The sequence below is a fragment of the Lonchura striata genome, chromosome 14 (assembly GCF_050655825.1).
Source record: "Lonchura striata isolate lonStrDom1 chromosome 14, ASM5065582v1, whole genome shotgun sequence".
Lineage (NCBI taxonomy): Eukaryota > Metazoa > Chordata > Aves > Passeriformes > Estrildidae > Lonchura > Lonchura striata.
The window spans coordinates 7,828,633-7,839,431 of NC_140716.1; the positions used below are offsets into that span (position 1 = coordinate 7,828,633).

General features: G+C 43.7%; 2 protein-coding genes across 3 annotated transcripts in view; one reads left to right on the top strand and one right to left on the bottom strand.

Moving 5' to 3' along the window:
* On the bottom strand, window positions 1-10,659 carry LYRM1 (LYR motif containing 1). The gene is made up of 4 exons (XM_021539780.4): window positions 10,539-10,659; window positions 2,999-3,157; window positions 1,921-2,013; window positions 1-334 (listed from the first exon to the last, which is right to left on the bottom strand). The coding sequence occupies exons 2-4, from the start codon at window positions 3,155-3,157 to the stop codon at window positions 218-220; spliced, it is 369 nt and encodes a 122-aa protein (XP_021395455.1). The 5' UTR covers window positions 10,539-10,659; the 3' UTR covers window positions 1-217.
* DCUN1D3 (defective in cullin neddylation 1 domain containing 3) overlaps window positions 10,628-10,799 on the top strand; it is a 25,590-nt gene continuing 25,418 nt past the window's right edge. The window contains exon 1 of one of the 2 annotated variants that reach the window (XM_021539779.4): window positions 10,628-10,753. The gene's annotated coding sequence lies outside the window, so the exon portion shown is untranslated. The remainder of the gene's footprint in view (window positions 10,754-10,799) is intronic. The other variant, XM_077786868.2, reaches the window with a different exon arrangement.

The following is a 10,799-nucleotide window of genomic DNA, read 5'->3' on the forward strand; positions in this document are numbered from 1 at the left end:
TCCTTAAAAAGTGTTACCTTTATTGACAAGTCAGTGGTTGAAATGTAATAAATACTAAACCAACCTTATCCATCATACACAATGGATCAGTTGGCTTTTTGGCCTCAGGAAATGTGTCAGCAAGTGACCACACTATTCACAGTCGTGCACACAAATCACCCAGATTGCAATTCACAGTTCAAAGGATGTGATTACACACCACAGCTTAAATGGTGGCTTATGAAACTTCATCGTGGGATTTCAGATATATTGGCTTAGAAATCTTCCTTAACCTCTCCTGGTGTCGCAATGTACGGCCTTGTTTATGGGCAAGGCCCAGAGGAGGCAGGTGGATCTGGAAAAGAAAACCCCACCAGTTAGGTGCATATTGAGAAGGAAAATACAGACTAAGTTTCACTGAGTTTTAAATCATTTTTTCACACTTTGGAGAGGGTAACACTATTGTCTCAAGGCAGGTTATTAGATTTCTAGGAGGAGCACTCTCTGAGGAGTGATTAGTGGTGTAACTTTCAGAACTAATTAGTGGTGTAACTAAAACAGAACTAATTGTTCTGTTTATTAAAATCCTATATATTTTAGGCCTTAATAAAATCCTGTATATGCAACGCCTTAGTAACTTTGTTTTGCAGTTTGGTATCAGACTGCAATGATACTTGATGAAATAGGATTGCTGACAGTGTTCCAGAACAGTAAGAACTAGAAACCCTAAAAATTCTTGAGTAATGTCTTGAATCACTGTGTGATTTATTCATACCTACTTAGCAAGTTACAAAATAACCCCAAACTGTATGTACTGAAAGCCTGCCTTTTTACTGTCATGATTATATATATATGGCACATTAAAATGCACAATCAGTGTCATTGACTCCATAAGCAGAAGGAGCAATAGGTGAAAGACTCTTCCTTTGATTGACAAAGTCTTTATATTTCATGAGACTTTTAGTAGGAATCATGCAGCTGTAACCCTGAAATGACTGAAAACTGTAGGTGGTAGCCGTCAGGTGTTACTGTTGCTGAGGCTGTCATCCTGTAAGATGGGTGTTTAGGTGCAAACAGTAGTAAGAACACTGACTAAAGCAGCAGTAGAGATTTCTAGAATCTGAAAAATAATAATCATCCAGTTTGTCTGAGAGAGATTTTGAATCCACTGCAGAGCACACATTTTAGGCCCATTTCTAGGAACATTGTTTGCCAGCTGTACATTGCTATTCTGTGTATTGAAACAGATGGTAACAGTGGCCATAGTCTAGACAAGCATCCACTAAAGATACAATTTAATTTTGACCATGACTGCCTTGATAAGGGAACCATAGATGTGAAAACATAAACTCATCAACAGGAGTAGAGAGGGAGGCAGCATAAACTATTACTGACAGAAGTGACTGGGCAGTGAGGAAACTGTATTTAATAGTGCACTAGAAAACTTTGCTGTAACTTCCACCATTTCAGTAATCTTGGACATGTTCTTCTCTAGGAAGAAGGAAAACGAAGCAGCAACACAGACAGGTATTTCATAAGGCCTGATTTGTGACCAGGAGAACAGTTAACAGTAATGTAGGCTATAAAAATTATTGTACCTATGAGAAATGTAATTAGGTAGTTTTATTCTCTCATTCTCTTCTATTATTTGATTCCATTACCATGCTTCTCTATATTCATTGGTTGGCTAAATATTCAGAGGCCTTGGGAGTTTAGTTAATACAAGTCCATTTAGGCTGTGACTCCTTACTTTGAGAAGGAAGTCTCCAATTTACAGTGAAAGATAAAGAAATCACAATGTACATTTGGCTCTGCTTTAGCATACATTTAAATGCCAGCTCATCTAAAAATGCAGTGCAGTGAGAGTGATGGAAACTGATGGTTTTGTTGTACAGGGAAAGCTCAGCAGGTACCAGTGAAGACTTTGTGATTTATACTCACAGGTCTCGGGTAGGGGATGTTATAGTGAAGTCCAATTTCTATTCTTGCTTCACATTCTTCTATGCACTGCTTAATCAGATTTGGATCTGTTACCTATGATGATCAGACAAGTGTTTTATATGAGTACAGTAATTAGCAATTGGAAGCTCAAGTGTAAATGATGCCCAGCATGTGGCTTTCCTAAGCTTATTTTGGCAAACTCAAGGATACAATGAATTGTTTTTCACACCCATAAAAGGTAACACTGGTATTTTCCTGGACTCAACAGTTCTGGGCTTGATGGAGCTGAGTGTTAACGCCCAGAGGCTTTCAGGACTGAGGCTAAAGAAGTTTTTTACCCAAACATGGTATTTTTTCTGTAAAAATACAATACACATGTAAACTACTACTACATCTATGAAAAAAACATACTCATCTGTTCATCACTCTGTAAGGTCACCAGTGGAGAAAGGAATGACACTGTTTGGTGTACATTCTGTTATCATCCTATCCAGAAACTCTCTTGGAAGAGAAAAATGTGGTGTGAATTATGACTTAAATTCATTTTTTTGATTTTGCATTACTTCAATTTAGTTCCAGACCAATATGGGATATAAATAAGTGTTGTGATCTTGATTTACAAGAAGGGCCTTTGATTACCAGGGTTTGAAATTTCTTCCTTAAGAAAAAAATTAAAGTGGTTCTTTTAAAAGAAGTGCCAATAATTGCAGCTTTGAAAAGAAAAAAAAAGAAGCTGCTGAATTCTGTTTGCCATTGCATGGGTAATGATACACTTAGCTAACTTTGTAAAGATCAAAAGCTGCTTCAATTACACAAGCAGTATCTTTGGAATTTAGTTTTTTCTTGGCACTTTCTTACTGAAAAAAGACCTTTTAGACTTCTACAGTAGTTAATGAAGAGCTGAAATGGTTTGAGTTTTTTCAGGGATGATATTTAAACTGTAACCCAAATACACCAGCATTTAAGGTGAATGAAATCTTGGGACTCAACCCTTATATTCCTATCTTAGCATCCAACCACAGAGTGGAAAGAGCAAGAGAAGAGTAATTTGGAAATTCAACACCATGAGGACACTCACATTTTTGTTTTTTCGGAATAATGTTCTGGCTTCATTTCTAATGTACTCTTTCTCTCTCATGGTTTCCTCAATCTGTCCTGATGCCGACTGCCAGTTTTTGGCTATTCGGAAAACCTTGCGGTAAAGGCCAAGAACTTCTTGTCGAGTTGCTGGTGTCATCTAAAAAAACAAGACAAACCCCCCAACATATGCATGAACATTTCAGTTGCCAAAAGGCCAGCAAGCAGGACATTTGTTCACAGCATTAAATTAGTTTAAAAATATTTCCACCATCCAAAGATATGCTGAGCTATATGAAAAAACCCTGAAATAGCTGAATATATAGTGAACAATAATTAGCTGTTGAAAGCTGTTGAATATATAGTGAACAATAATTAGCTGCTGAAAGTTGGAGCCTCAGTCCAGCAAAGTATTTCTACAGATACTTAAATGTATCTCCAGTCAAACAGCTTGAGCTCTTGCTCAAAGTTAAGCACTTGGTTTAGTGCTTTGCTGAATCAAGCCTGGTACAAGAATGCCTTGGTTCTATTTCAGTGACGTTTTGCAACAGACATTGGGCAATTCACTGAAACTCTACGTGTCCCCCTTCCTGAGACGTTGTACCAGTGCTGACCCTATCTTTGCAAATCTGTGAATGAAATACATGATAAAATCACCACAATATTGCTGAAAACTTGTACAGGCTCCAGGGGCTGAGAGGCTTGTGATACCATGACAGTAGGCAGTAATGATTCAGCTGGAGTTTGATGTGATGAGAAGGTGATGAAAGCTATTTTATCTAAGCACTCAGGAGAGGCAGACTAACTGTGCATTTAGGAAAGTCTTGAATGTCTTGATTTTCAGAGAGCTGTGCACCTTCTGAGCCCACTGAATCAGCCTCCAGGTGTGATTAGACGATTTGTCAGAAGAAAGAATGAAATCTCTTTCTTGTTTTGTGTAAACGAGTATTTTATCATGTAAGTGGCTACACTGTCTCATGACAGACCACAAATATCCCTGAGACAAATCCACTTCTGGATAACAAAATTTCTGTCATAAATTAAATTTACAGAAACAGTGACTTTTGCTTAAGGGGCACTGCAGCTGTCAAAGGTGCCTTACTGTCCCACAGGAAGGTGCAGCAGCCCTGCCAAGTAAGTACAGGGATGCAATGAGGAACAAGGGTCAGGGACAGGACATTATCTGACGATCAGGATCCATTTGCCAACCTGGATCTCTAATTACTCTGGGTGAATCTACCCTGAAATCAGACCTGTGTGCTGGGAATGGACAGTTTGGAGCAGAGTAATTCAGACAGCCTGACCTTCCTCCTGGAGGGGGCACACTCTTGGCCATGAGGAAAAGCTGCTTCCTAATGCAGCACCCAAAACCATGGGATGTTTGGCAGTGTGCTGTGGCTCAAATCCCTGCAGTCTGTGGCAATTCCTAGGAAGATGGGTTGTAAAAGAGGGGCTAGAACCTCTCAGGCTGCACTGTTCTTTAGCTGCTGCCTCCAGCACAGTGAGGCAGCCTGACCAGAACCAGCCTCCTGTGGCTCCAGACACGCACACTCTCTTTTCCTCACTAAAACTGGAATTTCAGATGCTAACCTGAACACAGGATTTGTCTCCTGAACACAGGATTTGGCTCATAAGAAATCCTGAACTATAAACTCCTAGCTTTATCTTAACTATTGCTATCATCTAAAGACCTTTTGTGTTTTCATTAACTATTTTTCTCTGATTCTTAAAAGCAAATATTTTTGTTTTGCTATTTGTATTTTAACATGTTTAACCAATCATATATTTTTCTCCCATATAGAAAATTCTTCTTACACAGCAGAAAGTACTTCTAGTAAATGTTTAAAGTATTTCTAGGAAATGAATTCCACAATAATATAACTAGATAGTCCCAGCTCATCAGTTTGGAGTAAGTGCTTCACTTTATCCACTGTAGAGCTCCATTTTGGGCAATTAAATCAGTCAGATACAAAAGCACAGATGTACACGTATCTGAAAAATCACTGCTTCTCCCTGCTAGGTGCATATTTTGTACAGAAGATAAATAGTTCAGTTACAAGGGTTAACCTAGCAAAAGCAGAGTCCTAAATCCTAGCCTCACCTAGAGCCTCTCCTGACTTCCCTCCTCTGCTTTTATCTGAAGGTGTCACCTCTGAGAAACTGATAACAGCTTAGGTTTTCATGTAATCCATAGCGAAAATAAAAGGAACAGTGTTGGTGATAAAAATGTTTAAAATACAGGTTTCAGTTCTGATCTATGCATCAGTGAATTTCCAAAGTGACAGCTTGGGACAGCACATGCCCTTTGTTCAGAGCTGACTACACCTGCTGCCCTTGGATTTTAAACATAAGAAGAATCTGTTTAGAAATATTTTATTGAAAAGACTAGAACCAACAATTATTTTCCCCACTAGCTGCTTCCCCTCCCCCACCTACAATTTACTCTTTTGTTCTTTAACTCCTCTGTGCTGGAATTGCTACAGAACTGTGTAGCCCCTCATCTAGGCATGGGCTGCACTTCTGCATTCTTACTCTCCTTCCCACATATGATGGATGATGTAAAAGACATTAAGCAGCTATTCATCTATACTCAGAAACCAGCTGCTCCCAGGGCTCATTTAGTCAGCAATTCTTATCATTACAGACCTGCTCATAAGCCATTTCTGCAAAGATACATAAATGAAGGTATGAGGAGCCCTTTATAGATCAAGGACTTCTGTCTATGGCAGGAAAGGATGAGAGCAAATAAGACAAAATTCAAAGGCTGGGTCAGATTCTGATCTGAGTGGGAGTATAAATAGGGAGTAATTCCACTGAGAGAAAAATTACTAACAACTTAAAATGTTGTAAATGAGATTGGAATTTTTCCTTTGGTATAAACAGAGCCCACACTGACAGAAATGTAAGTGATGGTACAAGTCATGTATCAGGTGCAATTTCATCAAGTGACACTACTTGTATTAGTTTTGTGGGTGTGCAAAATGATTCTGAGTGGGATAGAAAGGAAGATAAGGGAGGCTTTCACGTCCTTGTAGTTACTCATCTTGCAACTTACATCTTTGGCATTTAAATCATATTTATATTTCACATCTCTGGAATGCTAAGTGGATGTTACACCACTTTCCCACTAACACCCATCTTGCGGTAGTCACACCCATTGTTTAACTTCTACCACCCTTCATTTTACTGCAGCACGCAGCCCACAGAGGTTAACCACAGGCATTTCTATCAAAAAGTACAGGGCTATTGTCTTAGCTGAGCAAATTTCGGGTGTTCACTGCCACAAAGCAAACGGGGAGAGGTCCGGGGTAGGTGTGTCTCGGGGGGAAAAGCGGAGGTCGCAGCCCGGAGCCCGGGCTTTGGAGGGGAGCCAAGCGCCGCTCCCGGAGCAGCGCTGCCGGGTGCTGGGCAGGGCCGGCAGCGCCAGCGCGGGACGTGCCGCTCCCTTGGCGTCCACGCAACCCCCTCCTGCAACAGGCACACCAGCACCTGAAACATCCATCGAATCCAAACTCCGACGGAGATTGGAGCACTCAACGACTGACTGCAAAGTGAACGTGCAAACTTTTTTCACTGATAATTTAAACAAATAGACTATAAAATGCAGTAGGTTCTTCTTTCTGGAAACAAATAGACATGCCTTTGAATTGTTAGTTGGTTGACCCAAAAGTTCAATAATCTGAATAATCAATGAAACACCAGTCTTATTTTGCTATTTGCAGGTTTTAAATTTGCAGAATTTAAACTAAAAGTTCATATAAAATAATAAAAGGAATCTGCCAACTGTACTATCCAATGACCCCAACAGTGCAGTGTCAAAGCACAGCTAGGACAGAAGACAGGCTGCACCAAGTCTTGACTACAGATCCAGGAGCAGCTAAACCACAGCTGCTTCCCAGCAGGGGATGCTTGCCTGGGAACACATGTCCAGCCCTCTCCTCCTCTGCACAGCTCCTTTGGTGAAGTTGAAAGTCTATTTTATTTCATCCTTTCTTCTCAAGTCAAGCATTAGCTACTCACTTTAAGCATAAAATCTGCCAGCAGTGAATACATAGAGGATTTTAGAAAATAAAGGTCGAAAGGAAAAGCCCATGGGGACAAAGGGTATTTTAAAACAATTGATCTCTTCTTTCACATCCCAGCTAACTGGGGCATGCGTAAGTAACACACACCTAGTATTGGTGCTGAAACTGGATTTACTTTGGAGCACGTGGGCAACAAAACCCTGCAGGAAATAATTTGAAAAGGCAGCTTTGAACTTCTCAGATGTAAAATGTTTTATTTAGAAGCAACACAATTTCTATTTGACAGCTGATTTGCTACTGGCAAGGAGACCAAAGGCACAGTGACAAACTGCTGGGCTGACTGCCTTCCAGACTAAGCTGGGGTCACATCTCTGCTACTGAAGTAAATGGTGTCATTCAAGACCACGGTGCATCAACACCATAGTAGGGAACACCACCATGTTCCATACTATGTGCCCGTGAGACAATCCAGCCTGTATGTCAATCTACAGCTCCTATTTTCAAATGCCCTCTTTGGCTAATGTTTATTTAAAGGATGCAGAAAAAATCACTTATCTGGGTAATTTTTTAAGGAGCTAAATTATGCCATATAGCTAAAAAGCGACCTGCAGTCTCTCCTGCTGCTAATGCAGCAGATAATCAATCATTCCTTTCAGAGCTCTCCACAGCAACAAGAGGTCAGTAATCCATATTCCTCTTTCATGCAAGTCTGCCACAATGAGTCTGTGGTTCCTAAGGCAGCAGTGGATTTGGGCTGTCACTTCCTTGAGGGCCAACAACTGAGACAATGAGTTCCTGTAGCACAGGGGGCAGAGAAGGGGTCACAGATTCCTGTGATAGCTGGATAGGTCACATGCCTTCCAGCAATATTAAGTTTCATAATCTAGTTTCCACAAAAGTAATTTTGTTTTCTTTTACCCAAATCAATGACTCAGTGGCCTGTGACAGTACCCTGCAAATGCTGACCACACATGGCTACAGTATGTACTGGCAAAGTAAAAATTTCATTTGAATTTCATTCTTGAATGAACATTCATAACTTTTTTTAAAGATTCAGACAAAACCAAATCCTAGCAAAACCTCAATCACAGCTAAAGTATTCCATCTCCACATGGTGAAAAATGACTAGAATGAAAGATCATGTTCTTCCATGATGGTGTTACATCTTCATTTCTACCAGTGACACAAGTCTGTAAATTTCCAGACATTCCCATCAATTTGACTCAAAGATTTATTTCTCACTCTTTCCATCTACACTTGCAATCATAAATATATGCAGATTTGGTGAAAAAGAATGAAGTTACTGAACCAAGATATTCCATAATAGTATCTAAAAGCAGGGTGACCATGACAGGGTTTAGGATTTTGTCATGCCAGTGTCTTTTTGCTGGCCAGCTGAAGTGATCTGAAACCCTGATGGAACACCTCTGAACCAGACTCCCTAAGTCATTGTACTCACTGTTCATCACTGGGATGGGAACTCTGCTCTTCTATCTGTGCCTCAGATTTCTGACTGAACTTGGATCTCTTTTAAACTTGCTTTTGCATATGGAGCAGTCTTTTGATCAGAAAAAGCAAACTGCATGCAAAGAGTATATAATTAAATAGTAAAAGCAAGGACATGGATTTTATCACTGTTTCCTATGTCAGTTCAAATAAGCCAATTTGCACAAAATTAAGGTTCTACAAAAATTTTTTCACTTGGAATAAAAGAAGGTTGAGGCATTATCTGGTTTTAGTAGGACTTACAGACTTGCCCTGGGAGTGCCTCCTGTGCTGCAGGAGCCTCAGGAATAATAGAAATGCTGACTTAGACTGTGGAAAGGGGGAAGGGAAACAAAAAATTTGCTTTACTTATTTCTTAGCTTTCACATGAAAAGCACACAGTGTCCAGGTAAACTCTAAAGCAATATGAACTCGTCTCTAGTCTTGTCCAACTCTGTTGTTCATACTTTCACACCATTTTCTTCTCCTCTGTGTTTAGTTCTCTATCACTTACAAGCAGAGAAAGACTTTAATGCAGAGAAATTTAGGAGAGAAAATGAATTCTCAGCTATCCTTGGATGGCCTTGCTTATATAATGTAGAAGCACACAGAAATATAACAACACAGACACAGGCTCCAGTATAGATTTATGCACCTTATTCATACCTTGGCCTCCAGCCAAATGCAACTGAATGCCTGAATAGAAATATTTCCCAGCATTGGAAACACTCCCAAGCTCGAGATCAGGTATAAATATTAATGCTAGCAGAGACAAAATCCTCTCTGACCCTTTTCTTACTTAATTCTGAGGGTCACTCAATGAAACTCATTGATAGACATGATTTTCAGCTGCTATTTGAGAACCACAGCATGGCTGTGGGCATGGAGGGCTGTGGGGCACAGAATCAGGCGAGTTAGAAAAGACCTCTGAGCCCATCAAGTCCCGTGTGTGACCAAACACCACCTTGTCAACCAGACCATGTCCAGGCTCTCCTCCACACCTCCAGGGATGGTGACTCCAGCAAGCACCAAACTGGGCAGCCCATTCCCATTCCCATCACCCTTTCTGTGATGTTCTTCCTCATGTCCAACCTAAACCTTTGCTGGCGCAGCTGCCAATGGAGATTTAAGATACTGCTTTCTCCTGCTGTGGGTCAATGAGCACTGTGGGCACCGAGCGCTGTGGGTCAATGAGGGCTGAGGGCACCGGGTGCTGTGGGCACTGGGGGCTTGGACCACTGTGGGCCACAGACCCCTGTGGGTCACGGAGCACTGTGGGCCACAGACCCCTGTGGGTCATGGGCCTCTATGGGTCACAGACTGCTGTGGGTCACTAAGCCATGTGGGTCATGGACTGCTGTGGGTCATTTATTTCTATGGGTCACTGAGCCCTGTGGGTCACAGCCCGCTGTGGGTCACTGAGTCCTGTGGGTCACTGAGCCCTGTGGGTCATGGCCCGCTGTGGGTCACGGAGCACTGTGGGTCATGGAGCACTGTGGGTCACGGAGCACTGTGGGTCACAGCCCGCTGTGGGTCACTGAGTCCTGTGGGTCACTGAGCCCTGTGGGTCACGGCCCGCTGTGGGTCACTGAGTCCTGTGGGTCACTGAGCCCTGTGGGTCACTGAGCCCTGTGGGTCACGGCCCGCTGTGGGTCACTGAGCCCTGTGGGTCACAGCCCGCTGTGGGTCACAGCCCGCTGTGGGTCACTGAGCCCTGTGGGTCACAGCCCGCTGTGGGTCACTGAGCCCTGCCCCTGCCGGGCGCCCCTCGCGGCCGCGGCCACTGCCAAGATGGCGCTGCCGGCCCCCATGGGCTGGAGCCGCGCGGCCACCGGGGGGCGCTGCCGGTGGGAGGGGGGTAGGGCGCGTCCTTGCGCCCCCTGGCGGCCGGGGCGGCCCTACCCCCGCAGCCGGGCGGAACCAACGCGCAAAGCAGAAGGGGGTGTCGGCCCACCGCACGCGCCTCCGGCCTCTCCACTCCCTCCGCCCTCCCCGCGTGTACGCCCGCCTTCCCCCCCCTCCCCGCTTTACCTTGGTGCAGTCGTGCCGCGGCCCCGCCCCGCCGGGTGCCCCCGCTCCGGTGGGCGCGGGAGGCGCGAGCCGCCGCCTTCCCTGCCCTCCCCGCGCGTGCGGCGCCGGCGCCCCGCCCCTCGCGCGGCACGTCACGGCACGTCACGGCGCGTCCGCCAGCTGAGCGCCCGCCCGGAAGTGATGCGGCGGAGGCAGAGCCGCTGGGCGCCGCGGAGGTGAGTGAATTGGACCGCAGCTCTTCCCGTCCGCCCGGGCTGCGGG